General features: G+C 32.0%; 1 protein-coding gene across 3 annotated transcripts in view; it reads right to left on the bottom strand.

Annotated features, from left to right (window-relative positions):
* LOC108740250 (proline dehydrogenase 1, mitochondrial) overlaps positions 1-15,052 on the bottom strand; it is a 186,802-nt gene that overhangs the window by 10,585 nt on the left and 161,165 nt on the right. For 2 of the 3 annotated variants that reach the window (XM_018474502.1, XM_018474501.1), the window contains 4 exons: positions 13,372-13,553; positions 11,122-11,160; positions 5,115-5,179; positions 3,320-3,504 (listed from right to left, as the gene is read on the bottom strand). In XM_018474502.1, coding sequence (XP_018330004.1) covers positions 3,320-3,504; positions 5,115-5,179; positions 11,122-11,160; positions 13,372-13,553 — 471 coding nt within the window. The remainder of the gene's footprint in view (positions 1-3,319; positions 3,505-5,114; positions 5,180-11,121; positions 11,161-13,371; positions 13,554-15,052) is intronic. The other variant, XM_018474504.1, reaches the window with a different exon arrangement.

Here is a 15,052-nt window from a genome sequence, read left to right as displayed (position 1 = left end):
CAAATAAAAGCAATTCTTCTTTAAACAATTTTTTATTAATCAATGTTTTACAAAAAGCAATATGCTAGAAACAAAATTCACGTTAAAAACAATTGTTTTTAATGTGATTTTTGTTGCTGTACACAAGATGATAAAGATTTAATATTTGGTTCATATTTAGTTAATTTTAACAGTACGCATGCAGAGTTCGACTCATCCGTTATTCAATTCCTATATTTATTTTTTATAAAATTTAATTCTGAAAATAGAGATTTAATTGTCTTTGCTAATATTTTTAAACAATTAAACGTGTCAGGAATTGAATTCCATGTAGTTAGAATTTCATCTTCTGCAATTTTATTTATTTTATCCAATAATCGATTACTTTGAATAATTTCTAAATCATTTCTTAAATCAACAAATTTTTGGTTCCATATGGTACTTGACTGAAATTCAACTAATTCCATTTCTAATTCATTAAAATTTAACCACTCAAGGACTTTTAAATTTAATTTTTCAAATGGTATTGTATCAGGATATAAAATAAATTTTAAAGTTTCTTCAAATTCTTTAAACTGCGTAAATCATGCAGAAAATTACTGAATCAGGGATCGTATTATCATTGAAAACTCTTTCGTTAGTGACTCTTTATTTGGCTTTTCGTGACATTCACTTTCAGAAAACTGCGTAAATCATGCAGAAAATTCCTGAATCAGGGATTGTATTACCATTGAAAACTCTTTCGTTAATGATTCTTTATTTGGCTTTTCGTGACATTCACTTTCAGAAAAAAAATTTTTGTATTCGGCAAATATTTACTTAAATGAATTTGAAAAAATATCACGATTGAAAATTTGTAACTTGAATTCTAACGCTTTGACTAAGTCAAACATTATAATGACTGTTTTATTAACACCTTGTAGTTTTATATTTAATTCATTTAAGTGAGAGCATAAATCAGTGAAAAAATATAACTTTGCTAGCCATTCTACATCCAATAATTGATTGTATTGGTCAATAATGTTCTCATTATTTAGAAATAATCTTATTTCCTCCAAACAATCTACAAATCTTTGCAAAACATTTCCGCGGCTTAACCAGCGTACATTATTGTATGAATATTGTACGAAGAGTTTACTTCGTTTAACAATAGTGCTCGTGCTGATATAAAGTAAATTAATAATTTTTAATTCACTTCTATCAAAAAAGATCTTATAAAAAAAAAAAATTTTGGTTTTTGTGCGTGCCATCAAAATTTTCAAACGTGGTTCGCCATCCCTGATATAGAACATTAAAATTTCAAGAAAATCGGTGTTTTCCCTAAAGTAAGCAAGACAAGACTCCTCGAACGTCGCTACCTACGCAAATACGACAACTACAGGAAACAGGTCCGCCTCCATAGTGCTATCTTTATCAATGCTTAGCATAATTCAGCTTTACAGTTAACAGTTTTTCATGGTATTCAAAATCGTTTTTTACTAAATATTTACTTACCGACCAAATAAAATATTTTCATTACCTAATAAGAAAAATCAAAATTTATTATTGTTTAAGAAATGGTACACTTATTTCTTGAAATTTGTATTAGTCATATCGGGTAACTGTGACGAGGCGTTGTAATCCAAGACATATTTGGTAATGTTGTATGTGAGTCTCCATTTTGGTCATTGGTAATTAATCTGTTTTTATCCGATTAAGGTATTCGTGTAACCATTATTGATTGTAGTTAACCTTCCTGTTTTCCTATTTTCTTTAATTTTAGAGAGTTGTGTTTTCGGATATTTAATTAATTTTGAAAATTTATTTTACGTATTCAGACACGTTGTGTCCTTTCCTTTTCAGTTCTTAAAGATAGGTTTTTTAGGTGAAGATTCTTATTATTTTTGTGATATTATTATAAAAAGTGTAAGCTTCACAAGAATTTTTATGATTTGATTATATTTTCTCACCATACCGTCATAAGAGCCCATGTATAAGAAACAATTTTAACTTTGTAAATTTTTTAAAAACGGGATATTGAAAAATTTTGAAAAGATTACTCCAAAATCTTAGTATTATTACGATCATAATATAAAAATTTCTTATCTTATCTTTTTTCTTAAACGGACTAATCTCCTTAAGCCCCTTAAGTTTTCTAGTTTAGGGTGAGGTTATGAGTACCCAACACTTTTATAAGGTGAACAGTTCTATAAAGTTATAAACATCCTTTTCAAGCTTCCTGGATCATAAATTGGGAAAGGCAACTTGAACATTTCGTATAGTAACTATTGGAAGCTTTTGGACATTCCATTACGAATTTTGGCTGTTGTCCAGTTCCCATACATTACAGGACCTCTTTCTTGTGAACCCCTCTTTTTGAAAGTCCTCTTTATAAAGTAAGAAGACTCAGTCTGGAATCCTCGACAGCATCCCAACTGTAGTAAGATTTTTTGACATAAATTTGATTGTAAGTTAGTAAATTTCTTCCAATTGTTAATCTTATTTTTATGAGACCTTCGAGCTCTCATTCCCAATTACGTAAATCCTAGCTGACTTTTTTTGGTTTTTTACCTTAGCTTTACTTATTGTTTTGAGTAATGTTCAAATAAACGAATAACATCCGGTTGTTTATTTCGTTAAAAGCTGTACATACATACACTCTGCCAACCATTGGGACTGCCCAGCATTTAAGAGGAAACAGGTCACAGCCAATACCCAAAACCGAAGAACGAACCGTACCAGCCACAACCTTCTTACGACTAGAAATATCATAATGGGTTCGCTTGCCCTGATCGAAGTTTTTTTGTGGTATTCTTGAATTAATTGGGGAAATGCTGTGGTAATCATAATCTATGGGTAATCTTTCACTTCTCATCTGTCTTTCTATAGGTAATCTTTCAATTTCTCATCTGTCTTCAATTTGACTATTCCATTTTTTCTGTCCAAACATCACTCTAAGATTCGTAAAAACAGGTTGAGGAGCGTCTTCCGTCTTACTTTTCGGCACAGTTCGGAGGGACTTCTCAACAATTAGCATTAATAGTTGATGGGAATGAAACACTCAATGGAACGATAGCACGGTACCTTTTTAAACCTTATAACTTTCTGACAACCGCACAAGTAAGAATAAAGTACGCTTTGGAACTAATCACTTGAAACCAATACTAGTTTGTAATATTCGACGTAAAACAGTTAATAAAAGACAACTGTGGTAAAACGAGAAACCCAAACGGTAATACATTTCTCGGTATCCCTCAAATTTTGCTATTTTAGGTCTTGGCGTCACGGGCCTAAGTGTAAATCCAGCACTATACATTCACATTTTTAAATAATTCTAAAGCATAGTTAATAATATACTTACCCTTCTTTATCGAAAGTTAATTGCTTTAAGAATTCCTGTACCGAAGCCTTATCAGCTATATGTGCCTGAGCAAATTTCTTTTCTAGATCCTCTGGCCGTAAATGATGTTTAAGAACATTACCTTCCCCTCCAACTACTTCTTGCATGTATTTTCGAGTTCGCATAATTACTTCAGACAGTTGCAACTAAAAGAATATTCTTGTATTAAAACAAAGTATGAAAATGATGAATTAATACAACAATTAGCTTATCGTCTATAACTTAACATACTATGCAATAACGATTTGTTCATGGCAAGAACGGGGCCACAGAACATATAATTTTCTTCTGCTCATAATTGAACACTAAACTAATAATATTATCATTTTGAATCTATTGTCTTACAATTATTATAGTTTTTACAACTACCTTGAATGCATGAATCCATGTAAGTTATATGTAATACAAGAATTTGTATGCGTGTATATGTAAAATGTATAAGGTTAATGGTTACAAAAATCCCCGATGAATGAGCCTGAAAACGAATTTTTAAGTGATCTATGAATGCAGTAATTAAAAAATGAATATTTATTTATATATTTAATTTGTAAAAATGTCTACGATCAGGTAAATAAAAGTAGTAAATTTAGTTTTTGCACGTTCAATCAAAAAACAATTACTATTAATGTACCTACACAAAGAGATCGTCCAAGTCATTGAGAAAACGATTAAGGGGGGGGGGGGTAATTGCACAGAAAAAAGATGACATTTTAAATTTTTGAAAAGAAATAACAGAGAAACAACCAAATAACTACAATGCAACAGATTAATGGTATGTTTATCGAAATATACTCTACAGTCGTATATCATTTATTAGTTCATCATTTTCTTGTAGGTCTGCCTTTATTTTTGATAGTCGATTTAATAAATGACAGTGTACATGAAGTTCGCTGATAGATCCATACCCGTTCCTTTTTTTGTGTGATAGATTTTGCTTTTAATAAATTTTAGTCATACCCTACTATCTACTAATTGGACACAAAAGAAAATTTTACACAATATTAAATTCCGAACTTGTTTTGGAAAGCCCACATTGTCTAATAAATATAAAAAATAATATACAGGGTGTCTCACATTAAAGAAAGCATATGTTTGTGTCATAGCTAAAAAACTGAAGGTGCTAGAAAAAATCTGACTGCGCCCCTGGATTCTACGAAAAAAACTCTACAAGGGTACATTTTAACTCTTTCGGCAGGTTTAAAGCAAATTGAGACATGAAGGGTGGGGTTGTCTTAAAGGTGATACTTTTCAATTCTACTCTGTAACTCAAAAACCCAAAGGAAATCATTCTGCTGGAGCCATTATTAATTTCACAAAAAAGTAGCATGCTGCGCCAAAATCACAACCTTCTATCTTTAAAAATAAGGGAGATACCCCGCACATGTCCCGAAAGTGGGATATTCTGTAGGTACATGCATATAAATAAAATTGAAGTATCTTCCTGTAAAAATGAAATAACTGCTTCTTATAAGTTCATATGGTTATATATAAATAAATCTTTGTCTGTCTGTATGTCCTTCCGGACTAATCTTCGAAACAGCTGAACCGATTTCGATGGGACAGACTCGAAGAGGAGGTAGTGAGGAGTAATCTGGGCTACTTTTTGTCGCCGAAACGGTCTAATGCGATTTCGATGGGACTTTATTTTCACGCGAACATCGAGAGGTAAAAGCTAGTAAAATTTAGTAATGAATAAATAAATTAAAAATTATATGGTACGTGGTACAATATATAAATAAGTAATGAAAATCCTTACCAGCAGCTGTGGTCTACCTAGAGCTGTTAATTTGATTGCTGTTATCCCAGTGCCGTATGTTGCCCCTAAAAAAGATATGTTTTTTGAATAAATTCAAAACAAATAGTACCAAAGAAGTATTTTTATTTACAATGAATAAAAGGAGCTTAGCTCAATATGTTCTAAATCATAAAAGACTACTACTAAATTATAACCACACAAAACAAATACGATAAAAAAGCCTGTAAAAGCCAGAAAGTACCATATGCCACTACAGTTTATTTCTCCTATCTCTATGTACAAAAGAAAGAATTACATAGTGCCATAAACTACAGTCGATTTTAAAAAAGTAAGTGAGAGTGAAATGTTTAAGGTGAAAATAGGTGAACCTTTAGAGAACAAATGCCTTCACATAAAATCTTTCACACTTAAAACTAAAAGAATATAGGAGGTATTCAGGTGTAACGTATGCAGGAAGGATGGAGATTGAAATCTTTATTATATACCTATATGGTATGTCCAGATAAAAAAAAAACGATGCGTTAAATGTATTAAAAATAACAAGTTAAATGTGACTAAGATGTGCCACGTTGTTTACATAATTTTAATTTGGATACAGTTCTTAAGTTCGCTTGAAAGAACTTGCTGAAAACAAAAACTTAAAAACACTGCAACCTGAAGTAGAATAAAGATTCGGGTTATAGGGCCATGGTCTAACCCTCGTTGCACATTACACGTTTTCGCCCGCACGATCAAAAGTCGTACGAGTTTATATCGTGGTGCAGTTGCTTTCACACTGTACGATTTTAAACGTAGGAATCATACGATTTGTAACCGTACAAAAACATTATTCATATACGTATGCTCGTTGTCACCATTTCTGAGGAAAGTATTGTACAGTGACTATGAATCGGGGGCAAATTATAGCTTGGTTATTGTATCTGAAAAGACAAAGGCGTGAGCGNTTGGCCACGTGTTTCACTAAGCGAAGATACGATACGGATACCGTTCATCTGTAGTGGCACTGGACGGCTGCAACGCGATCAAAAATCGTGTCCGTGCCGTAACCGTATAATGTGAAAGACCTCCATACTCTTCATAGGAGACTAAAAATATTTGCCCGTACGATTTATTCCCGCACGGGCGAAAACGTGTAATGTGCAAGGAGGGTAAGTGAACTATTCTGTTCAGACGTTTCATCAGCTACTGCGGCTAACATCCTGAGTGGTAGTGAACGTAGACTATCTCTCGAAGTCTCGACAGCGACTTAGTCTACGTTCACGTTGTCAACACATCATCACATCACTACCACTAAGAATGTCAGCCGCAGTAGCTGACGAAACGTCTGGACAGAATAGTTCAGTTAGACCACGACACTATAGCCCGAATCTTTATTCTACTATGGATTTCGGCCGTGAAAGCATTTGCTCTTATACTGTAACCTGACTGCGAAAAAAGAAAAAGTTTAAAAAATTGTAGCCCGACTAGGGATAAATAAAATAAACGAAAAAGTAATAAAGTTCTGATTGCCATCATCGCCTTGCCGAGTAAGACAAGCCTTTTAATATTTCAAATATTCCTGTTTATTTAGTTCTACTGAAGCCTTTTCGTAGTTTCACATAAATAACGTTATAATTCAATTCAAATATGGTGGTCGTAAGTTGTCACGGAAATTCAGTCAGTTAAGGATAAAAACTTCACAAGATCACAGCATTTAAATTGAATTATAAAGAAGACTTCAGCCAAACTAAATAAACAATAAGAACCCAACCTCTTTTATTTTATTTTTTTTCGTTATTACAACTTTGTTTCATTCTTAATCTAAAAAGTAGATGTTTGATATTGTACTAGCTAACACAAAGCAATGAGTCTATACATCTGTTTCTCAGAAATATAAGTCAAAGCAATTCTAAACTATAAACAATAATATCTAATGAAAAGAAACCGAAACATGAAACACAAGTGGTGAGAACTGCCGATAGACAGCGCTAGGAGTATTCACAAACCCTGAAATTTAGTAAATTGGAAATAGGAAATTGTAAAATGAGGAGCTCCTTGGCTATACCTGAGGAGCTCTCGGGAGCCAAAAGAGCCGAGTTTGCCCGGCTCTGGCCTATATCACCCGGACTATAATAACGAATCGATTAACACCTCATTCATTAAAATCGGCTCACAAACAGTAGTTTAGTTTTTACGGTGGAACATACGTAAAAACAAACATACATACAACAATAAAATAATCAGAACCGATCAGGGGAAAAATTATTAATTATTATAAAGCAGCACCCACGTTTCGCTCTAATTGATCCTTTTTCAAGGCTGCAATACATAGTGACGGTGTTAAGAATATTACATAAGGCCTAATTAATGTGAACTTACCTCTACTAGATTTTCTTACGTCACAATGTATTGCTTACAAACCGTCGAGGTGAGTGGTACATGAGTCCTCAAAAAACTTTATTACAAAACACACATGTATAAATGAAATAATAAATATTAAAAGCGTGTATAAATAAAATTAAAAATAACCTACAATAACGTTCATGAATTAGCCTATATTTGCGTGACGGGAAAATGGAAACAAGTTCTGATAAAATTACATTAAACCATTTTCGAACAAGTGGAGCAGTTTCAGACAGGCAGTATAGGATACATAAGGACACAGTCCGAAAGAGCTCCACAGATGATATTAGTTTGATCAATGATTATTAGCTTTAGCAATTAATAAACAAAACAAAACACCGCATCAATAAAAATCGGCTCTCAAATAACGGAATTATTTCAAACATCAGAAGGACTGAGACAAGGATGTTGTCTCTCGCCTACATTGTTCAAGATTTATTTAGATTAATTCCTAAAGGGATGGAAATAAAATGTAATACTATGGGACTTCAGATAGGTGAGAACAGACTACATTCGCTATATTTTGCCGATGATCAGGTAGTGATAGCTGAAGATGAGCAAGATCTAAATTATATGGTTAGAAAATTACACGAGGAATATATTCGAGGAGGATTGAAAAACTTTGACAAATGTGAATATCTAACAGTAGGAAATAACACGTGCAATACATTACAATTAGAGAAGGAAGAAATAAAAGGTGTAGAGAAATGTAAATACATGGGGGTATTATTCATAAAACAGGTCATGATGAAATACTAGAAAGGATACGTAAAGGGAGACAAGCCATTGGAGCACTAAATTCGATATTATGGACAAAAAAACATAAGGAAACAGACAAAAAGAGAATATACAATGCAATAATAAAGAGCGTGATTACATACGGGTCGGTAAGTTTGGATATATGCAAAAGCAACAGAAGAAAATTACATGCGACAGAAATGGATTTCCTACGGAGTTGTAGAGGATCAAGACTCGAAAGGATCTCAAAATTGAAGTTATTAGAAGGGACATGGACGTTGACAACGATATTATAGACGAAGTAGAAAAGAAACAATTGAAATGGTTTGGACATACAAAAAGAATGGGAAAAGAAAGATGGCCAAAAAGAGTTTTATAATGGATACCGCAGGAAAGAAGGATGAGGGGAAGACCTAGAAGAAGCTGGAGGGACGATATCAACGAAGCAATGGAAAACAGGAATCTAGAGGATGTGCTATGATAGAAAAATTTGGAAACTGGGCACGGAGAAGCGGCGACCCCCGTATAAATCCGTATATACATACAGCAATTAATTAACTTCATATGACGTGACATATTAATAATTCGCATTATGCCATGTTTGGTTAAGAGTGTTAAGAGTCTTCCGTGCTCTACCTCAAAAGCGGTTTAGCGTATCAAAAAATATTTGGAATAAAGTTTGTAGAGAATTTTATGCTCTGTAATCTTCATTATAAATGCAAATGTCATTGAAACCATAGGAAGTAAAATATTAGCAAAAAATCGATTTTAGTGACCTTTGACCTTAACGCGGACATGAGATTTTATGTGACTTTTGACACAACATTTAGAATGCCGAAATAAAAGTTTATATAAGTTAACAGCATATTATCTCTCATTCCGAGGTGAAACACCTAATATGATTGGACTAATATTTGTCTTTTGATTATATTAAAAACATATTCTAAAAATATCTGATTACCTTATTGGGATCTGACAAATGGAGGTATGACCTCTAGCGGCCAAAATAGAAAATAATTTCAGGTTATATTATTGTAAAGCATCGTAATGAATTACTGAATATAAATATACATACAATGTAGAAATCTTCCCGAAGTGAGTTTGTTTTAATATGAAATATTCTCAATTTTTACCCACTACACATTACCTCAATGAATTACATTTCTGAAGATATAATTATAAACAAATAATAAAAAATTTGGTAATCATGGAATCTGATAAGTATTTACTTCAATCGAAAAGTGCGACAAGAGTAAAATGTTGTGTGAAAAATTGCCAGTCGTTCAAATAAGAATACAGATTTAAGTTTACATAATTTTCCTCGAGCAGGCAAATATCACTTAAAGTTAAAAAATCTTGACAGCGTGGCAGAACGCATTACAAATAGAAAATGTAAGCCCAAGTAAAAAAGTACGCTCACTTCATTTTAAACGAAGTGATTATGTCTTATGTCTTATTAAGTAGGTACAATGTTTATGATGTTATTATTCAACTAATAAGCTTGAACCTAAAAAAATTACCGTATTTTGATTCAAGAATATATCAAGAGATATTTAATTATCTTTATCTATTCATGTCATGTTTGTTTTTGTCAAAGATTGTCCAGATATTGACATAAAACTAAAAAAATAGAAAAAGAATGCACTATTGCAACTGTTTTTGAAACTTTCCCATCGATTTGATGAGGATTTTCTCTTAAATTAGTTGTTTGCACACACTCATCACTGTTAACTACATTTTTACTACATTTGATTGCATGGCCTGCTTTTAAAACTACAAATTTCATTAATTGTAATCATTTGTTCATTTAATAATTGCACAAATGGTTATATCACAATGTTAATTTTTAAATTTTTTAAACTGGTATCTGCAACTTGACACTTTGTTTAATAGTGTGATTGCTATTCATGTTTTATCGGTTCTCTTCAGTCCCTTGTTATCAAAAGGTTCTTCGGACGCTTAATCGTGTTTTCTTCCAAATTCGACGACTACGACTAGGTAGTTGCGACTGATACGCAGATGTAGTACCTATGTTACTTAACAACCAGGTAAAGAGGAATATCTGCTCATTTTCTATAAAAGCACCAAGCACCAAGCTTGGAATGGAAGCACCCTATACACCCACCCATATCACACACTTTGACCCAAATGTCATAATACAAATTCCCCAGCGACTGCCGAATACGCTACTCCCCGACGTATTTTGGTATTAGGTTTGAGTTATTTAGTGTTCTACAACACCGTTAAAGTTTTCCGGTCTTCTAGATTAATCAATACAAATTTAAACACCGTTCGGAAAATGTGTACTAAGTGAATAAAGTATTTTATGTTCATGTATGAATTTACCAATGAACTCCATGGATTCTAATAAAATAATTTGAAGTGGTCTGTATTCTGTCGAAACTGCCTCCATGGATTCTGCCAAAGCGCAAAAAGGCTTTAATAACTCTCCTAGTTCACTGGATAAAAAAATCATAAGAAATATAAAACTACCCTAACGTTTCGTTTTAATGAATGTACAGTATCTAGTTACGTGGGTTCCTACGTATTATTTGAATAGCTTCATAAAGAGAAAAGAAAAATATAAACTCTAATATTATGCACATGCCTACTTACATTTAAAACATACTGTTTATTCTATTACTTCATAATTCTTAAAATGTGTACCTAGTTTATTATATTGCCATACATATGGTATGTATAACACACGTGCATTTATTTATCTACATTTTAAACTACGACAATATAAAAAAAAAAACAACTACCAACTAACTACGTGTCAAAAAACTAAATTGAAAACTACAAGGAAGGAGAACAACAAAATAGTAGAAGCGTAGAGAAGTTCAGGAAATAAAATGTTTCTGTAACACTTAATACTCAAACTTACTATCTCTTTCTGCCTTTTTTTTGCCATGCCTATCATAATCTGAAAAAGAGTATGTCCAATGTCAATTAGTATTGTTAGGAAATCCAAGCTGGTTACAAAAAAGACTGCAAAAAAGTAAAGTGTAAAAGAATTTCGTAAGTTCCTACAACGGATATGTAAAATGTAAGTATAACTGGTTGCAAAAAAGTTATTGCCTTACGTATAATTACTATTATCTATGCTTTATAAAACGAATTAAATTGTGAAATAATACAATGTTTAATTTAAAGAACTTAATTTGGCTAAAACTTTTTTGCATAAGATTATACAAAATATAAATATAAATGCAAATGAAATATTTGAGGAATTAGTGAATAAAAGAAAATAAATTTAAGCTAAACGCTAAACACAAAAAGCAGATTAAATACATAACTTCTATAACACATTGCTGATTTTAAAATTCATTTGCCTGAAAAAGAAAACAGTAATACTACTACATTTTCACGACATGATGTAAGAATTAAACTGTTTATTAGTTTTGAGAAGACCGAAATTGTAATATTTAAACAATTGATTAGGTATTAGGTGCATACTTTAAATACCTATTGAACGTTAGAAAATGGTGAAACACACATTTAATGTTTCTTCTCCATCGTTTAACCTTAATTATATAAATGTACAAAAAAAAGCTTATTCGTTTTGGACAGTTAAAAAATAATCAACTATTAACAATTTGTAAATTCATATTAACATTTTAACAAACTTGAAATTTTAGGAACAGAATTTTGCATTTCAGTCTTAAAAAGAAATATTAATTGTTTACGAAGTGTGGTCAAGTCATATTAATAAGCCATGTGACCTTCATGATACTATAGCGATTAGCGAGTGCAATTATGCATTTTGTCCACACAAACTGACCTTTGGTGGTGAGCTTCGAAATGGGTAAGTTCAATTTGTTAATTGTTTAATATATTATTTGTGCATCATTTCAGATTAATAATGTTGCTTACACTTCGCACTCTCCCTAACAATTGGTGATTTAATTTCGAAACTAATTCTGTAGAATTGCGCTTCTAGCTTCATTTCAATCGAATACATGATTTACTAATTTGTAATTTGGGTAATTTGTACTTAACATATTTAATCTCGAAAACATTAGAAATTGATTTCAGAAGGTGAAATATATCCTGTCATAACACTGTACGTGTAAGATAAAGATAGCAGCATTATTATATACTTGAAAGACCTAAAAATCTCAATTTACATATATCTATTAGTATATGTCCAATTTAATCGTTTAAACTAAACAACGTTGAATTACACTAATGTACCCAATCATTTACTCAGCCAGGACATTCTTATAACTTTTATATCTTTAGGAGGAATACTTGGAAAATAAGTTTCTCGCATTGTCTGTTTAAAATAATTAAACAAGAATATATGTAAATTATTCCACTACTCATTTGAAAATTTTGAATTTGTGTATGTTGTCGCATTTTATACGTGTGACGATCACGATCATCTGAAACCTTCTTAGTAAATTTAATTGCTGCAATTGTATTCACCGATCGATATTCATGTAAGGAAACGTACCCATATTATGTGCCCCTTTTTTTTACAATGTTTACCCCCCCCCCGGTAACAACCCGTAGTATATGTCAAGATCCTCCTTCCCCTGTAGTTTTTACGTAGTAATTTTTTGCTAACAGAAAGTTTTGAGTATAGCTAGAAAAAATGCAAGATTTCCCTTTCCCTTTCACCCGCCCGGTGACCAAGCGTGACATTTTTTTAAGACCCCCTTCCGCCCCAAAGTGCTAGCCATTCAGACTAAATTTAAATTGCTGAAAAAAATGATGGAGTAGCTTTGATATTATCTATATACAATATTTATATTTAATAATATGTTAAGGAAGCTTAAATAAAGTAAAGCATTGTAAAGTCAATTAAACAAATTACAGTAGAACTTCTCTAGACGTTGAATGGGTCACAAAAGAAACAAATACAGGAAAATGTATTAAACGGATAAAAAAACACGCAAAATAAGGTACTCGATTGTGTAATCACGTTCAACATGTTTTTAACTGAAATTTGCGTTAATTTGTCAAGATTTCTCAACTTCAGTTTCTTTTTATTGACTTCAAACAATCCACCTTTCGGAAATTGTTTTAAATGTGATTATAATAAGCATATTTACCTACTATGTTATCATCAAAACAATCAAATTATTTAACTTGATATATAAATATTTTATCTAGAAGGTAAATGACAAACCTGCAACTGCCTCCAAACACTGAATAAATGTTTCCATATTCCTTTCACATGTCGCTTCATTCATATAAAAGTAGGTTCGAGCACTTGATACTAGATAACGTCTATCAGCGAATGTTTTTGCCACATGGTATTGTTTTAGTGATCCTGGTTCCATTAAATCGCCTGACATTGGCACCGAAGCTCTAAATAAAACACACTTTATTAAAATTTATGCTGCCAAACATCTTATCCTTATAGCGATAACAACCATTTTTCAAACTAAAAATGGATCATCAAATAAATTATAAACACATCGAGTATCAAAACTAGATCAAAATTCCATTTCGATAGAGCATTGGGCATTCATTGTACTTTTAGATAAAAAAGTACTCCAAACTAGTTCAATTCATTTACGTAGTAAAATAAGACAATACGGTGTTCAAGAAGAGAACACAAAAAGTGTCACTTCTTGATAGGATTGATCAAATGTTGAATAGTACTATTAGCTTATCCCACTTAGTAATAGAATATACCCTATATTTATTATTACAGGACCTGTATCAATCAGGATTCACTTCACCAATATAGAATTGGCACTTGAAGGAATCACTCACATACTTGTTGAAGCGATTTATTAACATTATGTGTGATTATATAAAGCACTAACAATACTACTGGCTATTTTAACTAAATAATGATAAAAAGTGCATTTTAAGATGCGTTAGTAATCATAAGGTAGTTAGTCTTAAGACTGGTTGGACACGCATCTCCACTTTTTCCTATTCTGAGCTAATCTTCGCATTTCCCTAAAACTAGAACAACCCATATCCTTAACTATTTGCGAACAGTAATTTAATCTAGGTCTTCCACTACCCCTCCTAACTTCCGATTTTGCTATTTCTTTTTAACCTATCTCGTCTATTTCTTATTGACCTCTGTTCTCTTGCTCTTTCTAATCTCTTTCTTCATTTCTAACCTTCTTTATCTACGGTATTCTGTACACTGCCGTGCTCCAAGCATACACATTTAATAACCTTTTTCGAATTTCTAAATTAACCGTTGACTTCTTTTTATTGAAGGTGAATCGATCCTGCGCTATCCTCTGCTTTATATCCCTACTTCTCCTTCCGTCCTGACTTATCTGACTTCCTATATACCTAAAATCGACCACTTCTTCTAATTTTTCGTTTCCTATCTTTATATTCGCTCTTTTCTTACTTTTCTTTTGCATACCAGTATTTTTATTTTACTTTTATTTATTTTCATACAGTACTGTTTTGTCAATACCGCTTCCATTTTATTTAAAGCTATCTCTAACTCATCCTTGTGAGATGTTAATACTGCTAAATCATCTGCAAATCTAACCATACTAATCTTTTGCCCCTCCATATCTATCCCTAGAGTTGTACTGTCTTTAACGATGTTGATCCCTTTTTCGATGTATAGATTAAAAACTATGCTATGTAAAAAAAAAAACAAAAACAGAAGACACTGCGTTCTTCTATGTACTGATATACTTTGCCGTTAAAATAATATATTGGATTGTTCGGAGTCATTTCGTTTTTTTTTGTGGAAATGAAAGACAGTTTTCGTATAATAAACAAATACTTTATTAAATTATATATTGACCGTTCTGGTCCAACACCTTTTGCCATCTTTCTGGTAGTAGCATAATTCCACGCTCATAAAATTTTTGGTCTTT

This window comes from Agrilus planipennis, unplaced genomic scaffold (genome assembly GCF_000699045.2).
Source record: "Agrilus planipennis isolate EAB-ADULT unplaced genomic scaffold, Apla_2.0 scaffold247, whole genome shotgun sequence".
NCBI lineage: Eukaryota > Metazoa > Arthropoda > Insecta > Coleoptera > Buprestidae > Agrilus > Agrilus planipennis.
The sequence above is the reverse complement of the archived record's forward strand: the minus strand, read 5'-3'. Positions and strand labels throughout refer to the sequence as shown.